This window comes from Acyrthosiphon pisum, chromosome X (genome assembly GCF_005508785.2).
Source record: "Acyrthosiphon pisum isolate AL4f chromosome X, pea_aphid_22Mar2018_4r6ur, whole genome shotgun sequence".
In the NCBI taxonomy this organism is placed as follows: Eukaryota; Metazoa; Arthropoda; class Insecta; order Hemiptera; family Aphididae; genus Acyrthosiphon; species Acyrthosiphon pisum.
Genome location: NC_042493.1, coordinates 132,348,515 through 132,366,723, shown reverse-complemented (window position 1 = coordinate 132,366,723; position 18,209 = coordinate 132,348,515). Strand labels below are relative to the sequence as shown.

Here is an 18,209-nt window from a genome sequence, read left to right as displayed (position 1 = left end):
TTATGGTTGATATAACTGTATCCATGACATTTTTCCAAGCCAAGACTTTGCAACATAGTGCCTCTTGGTGTATGATACAATGAAAAACCATTTCATTAAAGTTTAAGATATTCGTGGTTAGTAAAAAAAAAAAAAAATATCTAAACATCCAAATCTTCTCTTCACATGCGCTTCTTCCAGATAACTCTACGACAGGTTACTTATAGTTATTAAATTATTGTAAATATGTAAATATTAGAATATTATTGTAATCACATTGTTACTTCTGTATAATATACAGATATAATCTTAAGATATTATTTTAAAATTGTTAATTATCCTTAATACTTAAAAATATTTTAACTATCATGTTAATACCTGTTAAAACTAATAAGTATATTGTCAAATATCCCTAGATATAGATAGCCTTACTTAAGTGGGAATGTCTTAGTTTATAATAAAAAAAAAAATATATTCACAATATTATTGATAAACATAATATTAAATTGCCATTCAGTATAGAACTGTGATTCCCATTTACATTATAATTACAATTAATTTTATAAGTTATCAGTTATTCTTGAATAGTTTTTATGAATACATCACAAAATAAAAACTTACTTATAGATAAATGCTGGCTTAAAACACACTTACATTTTTAAAAAATGTAATCCTATAATATATTTTACAAATACCAAGTATTTGATAATTGATTAATATGATAATAGGCAGTCAGAAAATATATTAACAAAGCCTATTAGTGTAAACAATTTATTATTTATTATCATATGTTTGATATAAAAGATTAAATATATCATAATCTATAGTAACGGGGTTAATACAGTTTATAACTAGCCAGGTAATGTGTTGGTTTTTCATTTTCCAGCACCAACCATGACCAAAATCACAGAACTTAAAGAGAGGTTTAAAATAAAATAAAGAATTAAAAATAAAACGAAACTGAACGGTTCAAAAACCGTTTACACAAAAACCTACACAAAATTAATATGGGATTGAATGGGAGTTTCAACCATTATTGGTACTGTCATAATAGCATCAGTAATTATTACTAATTTCCAATTGTAAACTGGTTTTTAAACTCTTGGTTTTAGCCAGTTATGGTGTAAGAAAATGAAAGTATTATCCAGCTAGTTATAAGCAGAATTTAAAAACTAGTTTTGAGCATTGCTATAACTTTCAATAAGTTCAACAAGTAAAAACAAATTAAAACAATTGAAACAATTTGAATGAAAAAACTAACTCAAATATATTGCAAAAATTGTATTGGACATTTTCTGATAATGACTTTTCAACTAGTAAAGATACCTAATACAAATGTTAATTGAGTTGTTTAGGCAATAGGCAAAATGCGTATTTAACAAATCTAAAATTCGGAACAAATGCACTTTACCAACCCCTTCACGATTTTCTAAAGACTTGGTTTTTTATGCTTAAAACGATGGTGTAAATTTTTTTCCCGAAAACTATTATTTAAGAAGTTATAGCCTTCCAAAGTTTGCGATTTTACGTTTATTCGCATGCGCGCAACACTACTATAATGTCGCGCAGAAGACCATTTTTGTTATTTTTTTGTACTTACGTATTCTAACCTGTTTAAAACGATAGTGCAATAATAATTTATCCCCGATTTGCTATGCAAAACCTCCTCAAGTGGGTCACAGGGTTAAGAAAATTGCATTTTTGTTGCAACAGGTCACCGAGGGTCACTTTCTCGCTGCGATCGCTCGGACAATTAAAAACGAAAATATCCCCCGATTTGCTGTGCAAAACCACCTTGAGTAGGCCTCGGAATTAAACAAAGTTGTTAAAAAGCAATTATCTTCGCAGGTAGATGACCGACTAATGGTTACCTATTAACTCACTATGTCCCAAAACTTGTTAAAATACGTAAAAAAAATTAAAATTAGTTATAGGCATTGCGCGTGGCAGTCAAGTAGCGTTGCGCGCAAGCGTATAAACGTAAAATCGTAAATTTTGGAAGGCTATAACTTCTAAAATAATAGTTTCCGGAAAAAAAATTACACCATCGTTTTAAGCATAAAAAAACAAGTCTTTTGAAAAAAAAAAATTTGAAAATCGTGAGGGGGCTGGTAAAGTGCACTTTAGCCAAAAATTATTTTATTTAATTTAGACATTAATATTATTATTATAAAGTAGAAACCTATTTAGATACCTTCAAATATTTAATTTAAAGATATTAAGTTAACTCAAGAAAATTACGTTTCAAGGCTTCAGCATTATGATTTACTTCTCTCAACTAATTTTCTAATTTTTCAAATGTAGCCTAAAATAAAATGTATGAATAAATTAACTTGTAAGTACTTACTCAAATCATATTTAGATTAATAGGTATAATGAATGTTTTTTAAATTATGTATTTGATTTTAGTAGAAATGGATTTATATATTTAATCAACTGATGAATTACTTCGAGGTCAATCATTTTACAGGACTGAGGAACCTCGAGTTTTTCACCAGTGTCCACATAGGCATTCCGTCCTGTTTAATTTCCTTTTCCAAGTAGCGCAGTTTCTGTTCCATTTCATCGCAGCGGCGCACCTCGCTAACAAATTTCAGTTGAAAAGCGTTGACATCAGGATTCGACTGATCATCGATAAATAACAAAGTAGCCAAAGAGGGAACAAAAAATACGATTAACAAAAATCAGAAAAAAACGGGTCTTATATTATATTAATATTATGTACTTACGTTCCGAAACTAAACCAGTCCCAATTCACCTAGTTCAGATACGTAGGCATACGCTCTGCAAAAACCACTGGCAAAGTGCCATTTCCTCGCTTCGGAACAGCGATCCCATGGCTGCGATTCGGAGGTCCGGCTTCTCCGATAAAAAGATGACTTTGGAGTAGTTTTAATGACGAAATAAATTAAAATTATTATAAATAGGTAATATTGAATTATCAACGGCGCTGTCACGTAGCCACGTTATTAATTATTACCTAAAAATGTACGGACGGTTTTAAATAAAAATATTTTCAAATATAATTTTTTAATTAGAAATAAAAAATATTAAAATATCCGTTAGTCATCGATAAAAGTCCTTTAAAATTGTGTTAAATGTGTTGCTTTATTGATGGTTCCTATTCCCCGGTTCTCCACGTTTCATATTAAGATAGGTACCTGCCTGTAAGCTGTAAATTGTAATAGGTAGTTAATTTTATTATATACAGTACAGATTACAGTGTACCTAATACTAAGACCCCGAAAAGAGACGAGACAGATTCCATTCCAGCTGTGTTCACGAAAACAGTTTTCCATGAACATGCCAAGCGAAAATAAATACTTTCTATGTAGGTACCCATAATATTAGGTATATTAATTATATTTAAATGTATAACTATTATATTATTGTTAAATATATTATTTAAATATTTAATTATAATTAAAATACATAGATTAACCAAAAATATACTAGCAAAGAATATTATATATTATTGTGAAAACAGTATAATATAGTATACAGTATACATAGTTGCCCAGCTATATAGCGCAAAAGCTTCAAAACTTATAATACGTGTATCAAAAATTAAAGCAGATATTATACTATATCTTTTGATATAAAATTAGCAAAAATATATTCATTAATTCCAACGGGACGCTATTCCAAAGCCACGGGTGCTGAAATATTTGTGTAAAATTACTCAAACTTAACTTATATATTATGTAGGTCATTTTATTGAAATACTATTAGGAAGTATTACCACTTATAAGGTAGGCAAGTTTTTAGTTTTTCATATATTTCGCATTAGTTGGTAAAAATAACATAATATTTTACTAGAGTGCTTTACGCACTAAAACAATACAACTTGACTACTTACTCTAAAACAAGATAAGTAATTTATAATTATTCAGTTAAGTAACATAGATTCTTATCTTAAAAACTCTAAAATTTAAGCGAATTAGGTTGAAGTCGTGTGCGTATGCTAGTCGAACTATGCTATGAAGTACCTAGATTTGTATATTAATTGAACGTCGAATATATTTTAAATAAAATGTAAACGTTGTCAGCTTAAAGTAATTTGTACCTACACGATAAGATCTGGAGGTAAATAAATTTAACTAATTTTAGGGTAACTTGGAACACTCCTATCCCATGCTTTATTACTGTCCCAAGTTAAACCTAATGTCAGTTATGTTACTTTTAATTTAAAAATAACAATAAAACAACACAATATTAATAATATAAAATGTTTTTAAACATTTTTAAAAACCTTTCCAAGATCCATTTATAATAAAATATATACCTACAACTATCGTGATGGAGACTTTTTGTTATATTTTTTTCAAAGTGTTATAGATGTAGAAATGCAGTGGCGCCAAGCTAGTTTAAAAATACTCGGGCAGAAAGGTTAAAAGTATAAAGCATCACGTACCCCTAAACATTTTAAAGCAGAAATGTGGGGGGCTTAGTCCCCCACACCCCCCTAAGTCTTAATTGTTATAAGGTCTATAGTTTCTACGTATAAATAATTTGCAAATATTTGTGATTTTGAACTCCAAATGCTTATAAAAATTAATAATATTTGATGAAAATGTCAAGTATCTACATGTTATATATTTATGCTATATAATATATAGGTTGACCGTTTTTGAGTTATTAACTCTAAAATCTATTGTGAATTTACGCTCAACTTTTTTTTTAATTACACGCTAGCCAGTAACGTCATATAAAGAGCCTTGTATTAAATGTTCAAGATTGTTATAGAGCGAAAAATTATAACCAAGAAAAAAAATGTCATGCATATAAATAGCTTATAATTGTATGGTGAATAGAAATTGCTGATAAGTGATAATATTCGATAAATTAATCACGTACCTACAGTTATACTTTTTTTAGTTACACCGAAAAAACAAAATGGATTTTTTTCCAAAACAGCTAGGTATTGCGTAAAATTGTCCTTAATTTTGGGTTCTGGACGTATTGACGTATTGTTGAATGTACTAATTTTACACAGATGTGTTTTTTTTTAATGTATACACACGTTTATACTACCATTTTCTAATTATAATATTCGAAATATTTCAACTTTTTTCGAGTTATAGGTATTAATATAGGTACAACAGAAAATGTTGATTTTGATTACTATTTTTTAGTTACTGTCATTAAAAAAATTTTCTCACCGTCAAAACACAAAAAGTTGAGGGTAAATCCTCAATATTTTTTTATGAGCGTCCAAAGTAAAAATTTTGAAAAGATTTGTCAAAATCATGAAAACTTGCAAATTATTTTGAGTTAGAAAATCAAACAAATTTTAGATTCTGAGCGAAGCTGACTACAATTCTGTGTGTTTTTTTCGTGTCTGTCTTTACCGTTTGGGGAAGTAAAACTGCAGCTTCGAATTTCTTCAACAGTATCATGTACCTTGGGAAGGTAAATCTAGTTTGTGCATTCGAGCTCAAAATTTAAAATTCGCAATAGTTTTCAAAATAAAACTAAGGAAAAACTGAAATTTTTACGTAAAATTGGTTTTCAACTTAATCTATTTTGGTTTTTGGTGTAACTCTAAAATAAATGACTAGGTATATAAATGAAATTTTCTTATAATAGTATTTTTATAAAAGTATTTTGTATACACTACACAATTTTCAAAATATTTTGACTACTTTTGAGCTGTTTACGGACAACAGTTTTTATATATATACCCAAGATTTGAAAATTTAATACAAGATTCTTTATAAACTTTCTACCTTTAATAAAAAATAATGTCAAACTAATTTTGTATGAGCATTTGAATTATAAATTATAAATTTTCAGTACTATTTTTAGTATAATTTTAGACGAAATTAGATACTTAAATGAAAAATCGATCTTAGGTATTTTGTTGAAATTTAAAAATATTATTATAATATAGGCTGATCGGCGGATCGTCTCCACTTAGAATTAATTTTGGTATACACTATACAATGATATTATTATATAATTGAATTTAGGTGCTAGAAATGAAAAGGGTGGGTGGCTAGATGAAATTTTTCTGTGTAAACGTCATTGTAAAACGAATACCAACATTCATCGCTTCAATCAGAATCTAAAACATTTGAATATGGGGTTTTAGGTCACAGTAGAACTACTAATCTACCTAGTAACCGTAAACCAATATGATATATCTCTAGAATCAATAAAATTATTACTTATTACTCATATTAACCTATAATATCATCATATGTTATGATTAAGCCTATAACATTGCGTTAAGACTGTACTCGATTTGACCTTAAAAACCTCATAAAAAGGTACGAGTTGCCTAGAATTATATTGTTTTTGTGCGATGAGGAATTACTTATAATTGATTAATTCTTTTTAAATAGGTACTGCTGCTGTTTCAAAAGCATGTATGTTTAATTAAATTTGTATGTAGTATGTCTATGATTGAAAATTGTAAGCAAAAATAATATAATATTACGAATTTGAAATTATATACATACACTCAAACAGTATAACATACTGTCATTTAGATAATGAGTTTTAAAAGTATAATAATTTATATATGTGAAGAATTATGACTCATATATAAATCATGAATATTTTTCTAGAAGGTTAATCTGACATCAAAAATAAAAAAAGGTCAATTCCATTTTCTATTTAATATAAAATGTAATTAAATATTCATTAATACATTATTATGGCTTTATCAATCAGTTTTGTATTTGTAAGAATTTTTTTTTTGTATTGTTTTTCGATCTATGATTCCATCGTTAGTCAATAAGTTTCATTAGGTTTTATAAAGAGAGTTATAAAAACTTTTTTTTTACTCACAATTAATTCACAACTAAATAAATATAATATTCAATTGGAATGATTAATTCATATATTCGCCATTTATATTTAATTATAGTATAGTTTCTAACACAATATAATCTACGAATTGATTATTGTTAACTATCATGAAACACACAAATTAGTATTTTATCAACAATGACATTTATTAACAATATGTGTCATATGTGACTTTTATGTCTCATATTTTAATTTTATATATAATATATGTATAATTCATGTATAATGTCAATAAACATTATCAGCTTGCTACTTGCTATTAAAATTATCATTTTATTATTGAATGAAAATAAATATTATGGAAAAATAATACAGTTCAGTATTTAATTAATTATAAATGATTAAACAAATTATCTAGATACATTTGATAAATTTTGTTCGATCTTTAAATGCTTATAAAAAAAAATTGTGTCAATGTATTTTCAATATTTTTCAACTGCTATTGTAACAATATATCAGGAGCCTTGTATTAAATGTTCACGCTTTTTTATCCAACAAATAATATTTTATTGATATTTATAGAAATAAAAACTAAAAAAATTAAAAACTGACCATGTCCGTAAACAGCTCAAAAAGAGCCAAATTATTTTCAAAATTTTACTGTATATAGAAAATGCTAATATAAACATTTAGTGAAATTTTTAAGTATCTACAGTCATTTGTTTTTTAATTACAATAAAATAAGAAAATCGTCACATGAGAAATCGAGTGAATATCAAATGTTGTAAAAATATGAATTTCAAACGCTCATAAAAATTTAATTTGAGTTTCTTATAGACATTTTTTTTTTTCGATAAAGGTAGATTATCCTATAAGGAATCTTGTATTACATTTTAAGATCTTAGTTCTAAAAAGAAAAATTTTTGCGAATTATAAACTCAAAATAATTAGTTAATTTTCGTGATTTTTCCATATTTTGTCATTTTTTGAACTTTAAATGCTTATATAAAAAAACTGTGACTAAGGATTTTTAATATTTTTCAAATGGCATTGTAATAAATATAGTAGGAGCCTTGTGTTAAATTTTCAAGTATTTTTACTCAACAAATAAAGTTTTATTGACATTCATAGAAAAAAAAACTAATTAAATTGGAAACTGAAATTGTCCGTAAACAGCTCAATACAAATCGAAATATTTTGAAAATTTTATCATGTATAGAAAATGGAAATATAAACAACCAGTGAAAATTTCATGAATCTACAGTCATTCGTTTTAATGTTACACCAAAAACCAAAATCAATTTTCTCGAAAACAGATTTTGCGTAAAAATTTCGTTTTTCCTTAATTTTTCTTTTGTTTTTCACGGCGCTTTTGAAAACTATTGGAAAATGTTACTTTTGACCCCCCAAAGTACCAACTAGATTCACTTTCCTATCAGAAAAGGTACTGTTGAAGAAAGTCCAAGCACTTTTACTGTCCTAAAAGGTGATGACAGACACAAAAATAAAAAAAAAATAAAAAAACACACATCATTGTAAAATCAATACATTCATCGTTCCACTCAGAATCTAAAAAACTAATACAATTGGAAACTGAAAATGTCCCTAAACAGTTCAAAACAAATCAAAATATTTTTGAAATTGTATTATGTATAGAAAATGGAAATATAAACAACCAGTGAAAATTTCATGTATCTACGGTAATTTGTTTTAAAGTTACACCAAAAACCAAAATCGATAATCTCGAAAACAGCTTTTGCGTAAAAATTCCCGTTTTTCCTTAATTTTTCTTTTATTTTTCACGGCGCTTTTGAAAACTATTGGAAATTTCAAATTTTGACCTCCCGAATGCACCAACTAGATTCACTTTCCCATGAAACAAGATACTGTTGAAGAAAATCGAAGCAGTTTTACTGCCCCAAACCGTGATGACAGACACAAAAATAAAAATATTAAAAAATAAATAAAAAAACTCTTTGTAAAATCAATACATTCATCGTTCCACTCAGAATCTAAAAAAAAAGCTATTTATAATCATGTGAATAACGTTTACCAAGTCTTAGTAAAAGCATATTGAATTGTACCTAGTGACCCTCCTATAAATTGGATGTAAACGAAAATAACAATTTTAGTTATAACTTTGTATTTATAAAAAATCTTAATATTGTAGCCTGTAGTCATTTGAAACTTTTCATCATTACGTTTTTACGTACATTATTATTTTCCATAAACAATGAAATTTTCAAAATATTTTAACTAATTTTAAGCCATTAAGGTATACCACGATCTTATTTACGCCATTCTATATATATTATATATGTTGGTCTTATATGTTAAGTCAATAACAATAATAATGATAGAATATTTCGCTGATCAATAGTAGGTAATATAATATGCGATTTTGTATACCTATATAGGCGAACATTATTTCAATACAATGATATTATATACATATTATATTAAAAATATATTTCTAAATTCTAAATGAACCTCATATAAACAATTAATACATATCTATTATCTTTAGAAATATATAGGATGTCACGCAGTTTTCGGGCTGAAATAATTTAATTCAAGCAGTGAGCACAATAAGTAACTAAAAATCTACTATTATACAACAGGCGACTTCCTAATTTTCTATATTTACACTGAAATGAACAGAAAAATATTGTGCATCGGGATTAAAATAAAAAATGTAGGTATACTGTCATCCAAAAAACTAAAACTTCAAAAAATTCAGGTATTTTTGTAATATTATTTGTTATAAAATTGTAACTGTTATTTTAAAGTAATTTTTTTTTTTGTCCATGTGTAGATACTTATAAATATCATTTAACCCACCACCAATAATTATACCAGATTTCCATTTCCGTCCAATCATTATGTGTGTACTGTAAGACAGAGAAAACCGGAGTGCGTGTGTGGTATACTATTAATCCGGTCTAAAAAGGATGTGGTCGACAATAATAACGGCCGATGCGCCGTATAGGGTTGCCATATAGTCGCATATATTTTCGATCTCTGTAAACAGCACCTAAGTGAATTGGAAAAATTGTAACGTTACAATTTGTCATATGACATTTTTTTGGTAAACTCGAGACGATAAGATGAAATCGAAAGCGTGAGTTAGTCGACCTCAAGACGTGTAGGTTGGCTTCATGACATATTCAAACGTGTTTTGAGAATTATTATCGCATAATAGATCGACCGGTCATCGGCGTGTTGGAAATAGAACAAGTCGTCGTCAGGCATATTAATATGATTCCTGAGTGTAGGCTTGTGGCAAATTGCCACCCTAAATAACTAAAATAATAATATAATATACTGCACTAACTGAGTTATAATTTAATTAGCTACCTACTGTAAAATATATAGATATTAATTAAGTAAATATGCATTGTAAATTTTATTGAAATACTAAATACTAAAAATTTGTCGCTGTAGGCACGTGCCTATAGTGCATGCATATAAATACGCCACAGGTAGTCGTATTAACACAATAAATTCATATACCTAATATAATGGGTATCACGCACAGTGGCGTATTTAGGGGGGATTTCCCCCATGTCTGGACACCCCCTGACTTAAAAAAAAGTCCTAATAATTGGACATTGGTATTATAATTTATTTTATAGGATATTAGTACTATTAGTACTATTATACCTACTTGTATCATTTAAACATTAAAATATTAAATAATTTTGAATACCATTTTTAATGTATAATACCAAAGGTTAGGTATACATTTAGGTACCATACAATTATGAAGATGATTTGTGACATTTATATGTAAATATAAAATTTATTTAAAAATAAAACAAAATTTATTAAAATACTGAAATATTTCACACATTTGAAATATTTCATTTTTTTTAAATTTCATGAAATTTTCAAACACTAAATTAATACCATTTATCAATGATTATACTATTATACTATTGTGGTATTATTTGTCAGTTTGTCATTAATTTTTTCGTCTACCCTCCTGCTGTACGTAACACCGTCCACAATCAGGTGATTACTGAATAACGTAAGTACTTATTTATTCAAATAAATTAAATAATTATTAACACATTAGGGACGAACGCCATTATAGGACAATAAAATAAAATAATCGGAAAAAATATATCGATTCAATATAATTTATATTACAACTATGAATTCGATAGAAATAAAATATTAGTTAAGTTAATAATTCTAAAAATGTTGTTTGGGAGGTTCAATAAATGTTGGACACCCCCCGATAAATCACCTAAAATACGCCACTGATCACGCATAGGTACAATAGACAAAGACGGCAAACTATCTCAACACAAAAATCGCTTTATCGTACGACGTCAGTTTAGTCGGCGTGCGCAGTCCACACAGCGGCGGCGACTCCTCCGCCCATCGCTCCGCACCGTATTCGTACCACCTCACCAGATAAATAGCCAATACACGCACGCAAGCTAGTAACGTAACTAATATACGATCGCATACTATAGACCGCACAGTCGAACAGTGAACACTCCGACCGCCGTCGAGCCCAGAACACGTCGTCATTCTTCAGCAGTACGGAGGCGCGCCTCATTTCCACCTCATTAGTCATCGTCACTTGCTCACTACAGAGTACAGAACTACAGTCCGTCAACAACAGTTTGGTCTTTGCCGTTTTGACGTTGAGTACCAATATCGAAAATCGTTACGCCGTTCGGGCTCTCGTCGTAAACCATCGGCGCCGCGTCACCATCATCGTTGTTGCAGAAATCATCAGTCGCAGAAATTCGTGTTGGACACCTTCCGCCCGCCCTCGCGTGATCTTTTAGTCCTGAAAAATGTCGAAGGTCTCAAACTACGTCAAGGCACTCAACGGCAGCGCAAACTACGTCAAGGCACCCAACGGCACCGCGAACTACGTCAAGGCATTCAACGGCAGCGCGAACGTCGCTGCGGCCGACGACGAGCTCAAGGAACAATTTTCCAAGGTAACTTACAAACAACGAAGCTACCTGTACCTACCTACTCGAATGTCGTACATTATATTTTGTTTAATATTAGGTATAATGTATTTGTGTTGTGCCTTACTGGCTTTTCTCCCAACGATATGGTACCCGAGCGATAGATTTTCTTTGCCACTCGTTGTCATACCTGTCGACGTCTTCCCCGTGGGGGCTTAAGATTTCAACATTTGAATGGTTCATTGTGTTCATATTATTATTATAGCCTATTATACAGGTATCACCTATACCTACAACAATAATAATATAATATATAATATCGTTACTAGGTACTTATTTTGGTCTCGGATTATTTTAATTGTTAAATTATAACATTAATTATAATTTTGTATAATATTTGAATATTTCATTACCATTTCAACAGTCGCAATAAATGTACAATCTATAATACTATATTACTATCAATATTAATAAATAATAATACTTTTTTGTCACGCCTGCACCGAAAGTTTGGTTTTCGACCACGGTTGAAGCGTTCGAAAGCAACCTTTTTCCGTCCAGCGGGCGGAAAAGAGGAAATCCCCAAAAGTGCCGGGCGGAAAAGAGGAAATCCCCAAAAGTGCCGGGCGGAAAAGAAGAAATCCCCAAAAGTGCCGGCTGCCGGGCGCGTATCCCTGCACAACCAGAAACTAAAATGTATACCTACCACGGTCCTTCCAAAACATAAACTTTTGGTTACATCTTAAATTTATAGTATAACCTCCTTGGATGACGCATTAACATTTAAACATATTTTGTAGAATAGTCTATAATTGTTGCATAGATCCTTGCATAACCTTTTCCATGAACGCAGGCGCGTGACAAAAAATAGTATGTGTGGCTCGCGCGGGAAGGCCATTTCAGTCTTGGGCGAAATGCGGCACTCGCCTACGGCTCGTGCCGCACACGACGCCCGCGACTGAAATGGCTCACTTCCCGCCCTTGCCACACAATATACTATTTTGTCACGCCTGCATAGAAAGTTTGGTTTTCGATAGCGGTTGAAATGTTGGAAAGCGTCCTTTTTCCGTCCAGCGGGCGGTAAAGTGGGAATCTCTAATAGTGCCGGGCCAAACTAAAATCTATACCATGGTTCTTACAAAACATACACTTTTGGCTACATCTCATATTATTCATATTATAACCTCCATGGCTCCATGTATGACGCTTAAAATAAATAAAACCAAATTGTTTCTTTCATGAAATATGAAATCAGAATAATTATAGTCTGGTTGTTATATAGATCCCTCCAATATCTTTGCCGAGATCGATGAACGCATAGGCGTGACAAAAAAATAGTATATTGCCACACATACAAGGTTTTACACATTTCGGTTTTATTTGAAATTATAATAATATGCTTAGTTGTCAGTACACAGGTATTAATATTTAGTCAATAATATGCTGACAAGTATTTTTTGTGTTTCTGATGAAGAATTAGAACATTTTTATAAAATAATAACACTCGTTTATATAATAATATATTTTATTATTTACCAGTGCTTCTTAACCTTTTTACTGTGGCGTTTCAGTTTACCCCTACAGTTTTTACTGTGGCTTTACGGTTTACCCCCGAATGATATTCAATTTTTGTAGCGACTCCTAAATATATATGTTACAATTAAAACCCGAAATCCGTTGAAACTAGTCAAAACTAGTTTCCACAAATCCCTTTATTCACTTCTCGTTTTAACTAGTTAAAAACTAGTTTTAATTTATTTTTATTTTGTTAGAACTAGTTGTGTCTAAAATATATTGGTGAAAACTAGAATTATCTAGTTAAAATCCATAACTTTTATATTTATAGGTTAAACTATTTTTAACTAGGGAAAAATATAAATATAAGTACACATTAGAATAATTATTATAGGAATTTATTACGTGCGTTTTATTGAGTACGAGTTTAAATACAATGTATTGTCATGCATTTTAGTTAAAACTAGTTTTTACTGACTTATTTGATCCTGCTGTGAATTCTAGTTTTAACTAGGTAAGACCAGAATTGAATAAAGGGATTTGTGGAAACTAGTTTTGACGGATTTCGGGTTTTAACTGTAACATATATATTTTATATGGGCACACGTATAGATTACCGTTAAGTATAAAATATATGCAACCACAAATATTCACATTCAAATATTGTGATGCCAGAGTTGACGTGAATGTGATTATTAATGTTTTATGATCTGAAATGTCCAATTTGCGATAAATTATCAAACTAATTGTAACTACTTTATAATTAGGTACGTGTTATTATAAATTAATTTTGTTTCAAATTACATTACTCAGGATGGAGGAGTATTCATATTTTAACTGTATAGACTATAAACTGATAAAATAAAACAATGTTCTATTTAGACTAATTATATTTTATATTTTTTAATTATCTTAAATAATTAATGTTATCTTCCTTTCGTATGAGTCATTTAAAAATACATCAACACCAAATTTGTAATTTGAAGTAGTTAACAATTGAATTTATCAGATAAATATAAAATATTTATGTACCTATACAAATGCGTTATGGCTAGGGCTCCAATTTCAATTCAAAATGTAATTTTTGTAGGTGCTCTAAAACAATGGATTACAAGTACAACGTTTGATTCATATAACATAAAAATTAAAAACAATAAAATAAAAACACAAAATAAAATGTACCCAGGAAGGATTGGTTATGCTGAACACAAATTTGCTATGTTGCATTTGGACCACAGACAATATTTGTTACATTATTTAATTTTTGAATAACTTAAGATGACAATATCCCCATATGACGTGTTATCTCCATCTTACTAACACATAACATACCAAATTTTACATTTAGATGAATCCGTTTTACTGTTATTTTTAATATTAGAGTGAATTGACCTTTAATCAAATTTAAAGGTAAAAACCCAGGGCCCCACAATAGGTTTATTTTTGATATTTTAATTTTAAAGCAAATTATAAGCAATTTAAAGGTGTAAATTGCTGTAAATTTCTAACCTTTTAATTTGATAATAATATGTCAGTTTCAGCTTAATCACTAATAGAATCTATTAGAATTAGAGAGCCTTGATATTATATAACTGGTATAATCCCCTGCGTTATAATAGACATTAATTGTCCTGATTATTTTAAAATTTAAAAGGCATATACAAGTAAATTATATGTTAAACAGTCAGTGATTTGTAATCATTTACCCATAACTGGTGTAGTGGTGTAACCCACATAACTAGTGCAATCCTAAAATCACTGCATCTCGCCATCTGTATTTAAGAATAAATAATAGATACTGACTTAATTCTTATAGATTTAACTCAATTTAAGAAATAAAATACTAAATAATTTAAAATTGTATCATATTTATTAAACCTTGCATGTTTTCTTTGCAGAGTAAAAGTTATTGACTTCATGACTATATTTATTCTGAGATATTATTTTTATTATAAAAGTTAAACATGTTTTAAATTTTTATTTACAAAATCATTTTTAAATTTTAGAATTTATAATTTTTTTCAAAATTTGAATCTTAAATGCTTTTTAAATAAATCGTGAATATTTTTAATCTGTCATTGTAACAATGTACAAAAATACCGTTAAACGTTCTTTGGAAAGCTTATAACTCTTCACTTTACACTGATAGTGTTTTGCTTGGTAATGCGCGTAGAATAAACCCATCTCATCACCATTATAAATATTTTTAGGTTCATATCCTTCAATAATTAGTTTTGATTTCACCTTCCATTCTTCAACATTTTTAACATCGACACTATTTGAATCACCGCAAATTTGATGCCAAATAATATTATGTCGATTTTTAAAACTTTCCAACCAGCTATTTGATGCTTTAAATTCGGTGACTGGCATTTGTTTAGCAATTTGGCGTGCTTTAGTCTGTATAATTGGTCCAGAAGTCGGTATATTTTTTGCTCTAGCACTTACAAACCACTCCCAAGTCAAATTAAAAAAATGTCTTCATTAGCGTTGGATTTTGGTTTTCTTTTTATTCGCCCATTTCCTAAAATGAAAATTATACCTACATATATAGAATTTTGAATTTTACATTTTAATAGTTAAACTTATTGCATACCATTCATCCATTGTTCTTTTATTTAATTTTTTTGCTTTAATATATTATACACTTGACTTTTTCCACATTTGAAAAGTTCACAAATTTGTTTTACTGTTAATTTATCTTTTTTCACTTGACTCAATCAATTTAATTTTTTCATTTAGACAGTGTTAAACATTTATTTTTGGACGTCATATTGAATATACGTCTATACGCATTCAACGTCAGAACACTAGGTACTACGACATAATATATCGATCAAATAAACTTATTGCAACGAAATAATCTATATAATTGATATAGATTATATTTATTGACTGATAATTTTAAAATAGTACATGTACATATTTCCATGACAGGTACATGACAAAATATTGTTTCCATTTCCACGTTAAACAGGTTCCATCTTATTCAGGGAACGATGTATTTAAAAATACATTAGGTTCGCCGAGAGCGTAACATTTTTCCATAAAACTCAGGTTTCCACGTTATTCAGGTTCCATATTACATAGGTTTAACTGTGTTAGGAATCTCGTATTAAATATTCAAGTTTTTTGAACCAACAAATAAAATTTAATTGACATTTTTAGAAAAAAAATACTAAAACAATTGGAATTTGAAAATGTCTGTGAACCGCTTAAAACAAATCAAAATATTTTGCGTGTGTAAAAAAAATAATATAATACAAATATTCAGTAAAATTTTCATGTATTTACGGTTATTTGTTTTAGAGTTACGCCGACCAAAAACCTTGCTGAAAACCTATTTTGCGTAAAAATTACCTTTTTTCCTCAAATTTTGTTTTATTTTTCCCTGCGCTTTAGAAAACTATTAAGAGTTTTAAATTTTAACTCCGAAGGCACCAACTAGGTAGGTACCTATACCATTTAAGATATTTTTCTATTATTGTTATGGAATCACATCATTCATAATTCATTAGAAAATTCACAATTAAATAAAATGAAAAATAATACCTGCCAATTTATAAAATATAAAACATTTGCCATATTGCCTACCAACAACTAAAATATTACAACTTAAATATTAGGATATGCCATATTATGGGTTTACTATCTATAGGTTCTATATTCTATAGTGCAATTATTAAAATAAAGATTTGTACCATTCGAACAAATACTGGGTAACATGAGTACCTAATACCTATTAGGTACATTTAAGATTCCATGCAAAACTTTTCAATTACCTACATAAAATATGTAAGCATTTTTTTACTGTCTAATTACTTCTCTCCTATTTTCAAATATGTTTAATTTTATAATTACATAAAAAATCAGTTTGTATTGAATAAAAGAATTTATTTTTTTATTTTTTTTTTTAGATTGATAAACATGGAGATGGAACTATTGATCTTTCAGAACTACAAGAGGCTCTAGATTTATGTGGTTTTAAGTTACCTGCATGGAAAGTTCGAAAAATTATTGAAGATTATGATGGTAAAAGAACTGAAACAAAAGGAAAACTTGTAATTTCAGAATTTAAAAAGGTTGAATATTTTATATAGTTATCTAACATCTAAACAAACTCAAAGTTATAAACATTTAACATTAATATACTTTTCAGCTATGTTCAGACTTAAAAGCAGGAGAAGTTGCTAGCTCATTTAAACAAGTTGTTTCTAAAAAAGAAAACTTAGAAACTTTAGGTGGTATGTCCGATGCATCGAGTGAAGGAACAACACATTCTGTATGTTTAGAAGAACAGCTTGCATTTTCTAATTGGATCAATACTAACTTGAGTAATGATCCTGACCTAAAGCATTTACTTCCAATAGAATGTAAAGGGAAAAATTTATATGAAAAGGTCGTAGATGGAATATTGCTCTGGTAAACAGATTTTAGACTTAAAACATACAATTTTTATATTATTTATATTGGTAATTTTATATAAATAATTATGCATTTATCATAATTGTTTAAAATCTTTTTTTTAGCAAGGTTATTAATCATTCTTGTCCTGATACAATTGACGAAAGAGCAATTAATAAAGAAACAAATAAAAGCAACCTTACTGTTTACAAAAAATTAGAAAATTTAACACTAGCACTAGTTTCCAGTCAATCTATTGGTTGTAATATTGTGAATATTGATGCTCATGATCTTGCTAAAGGAAAACCACATTTAGTCCTTGGTTTACTCTGGCAAATTATTAAGGTAAATATATGTTTGGCAGTAAAACACTTAAAAAAAACTAATTTAATTTAAATTATTTAGATAGGATTGTTTAGTCAAATTACTCTTGAAAACTGTCCTGGGTTAGCTACATTATTACAAGATGGAGAAAAAATTGAAGAGCTTATAAAACTATCACCAGAAGCTATACTTCTTGGATGGGTTAACTACCATTTGAATCGTGCTGGAGTTTCAAGGTATAAAATAATATTTAGTTTTGTAAGTAAAGATGATTGTAAAATATTTTGCTAATTT

At 28.8% G+C, this 18,209-nt stretch overlaps 1 protein-coding gene and 1 pseudogene across 1 annotated transcript in view; one reads left to right on the top strand and one right to left on the bottom strand.

Annotated features, from left to right (window-relative positions):
• Window positions 1-2,197: 2,197 nt before the first annotated feature.
• Window positions 2,198-2,832, bottom strand: LOC103309190 (annotated as a pseudogene).
• An 8,717-nt stretch (window positions 2,833-11,549) lies between these two features.
• Window positions 11,550-18,209, top strand: part of LOC100158956 (plastin-1-like) — a 10,009-nt gene continuing 3,349 nt past the window's right edge. The window contains 5 exon segments of the mRNA XM_008184046.1: window positions 11,550-11,699; window positions 17,105-17,269; window positions 17,347-17,609; window positions 17,717-17,936; window positions 17,997-18,153. Coding sequence (XP_008182268.1) covers window positions 11,550-11,699; window positions 17,105-17,269; window positions 17,347-17,609; window positions 17,717-17,936; window positions 17,997-18,153 — 955 coding nt within the window.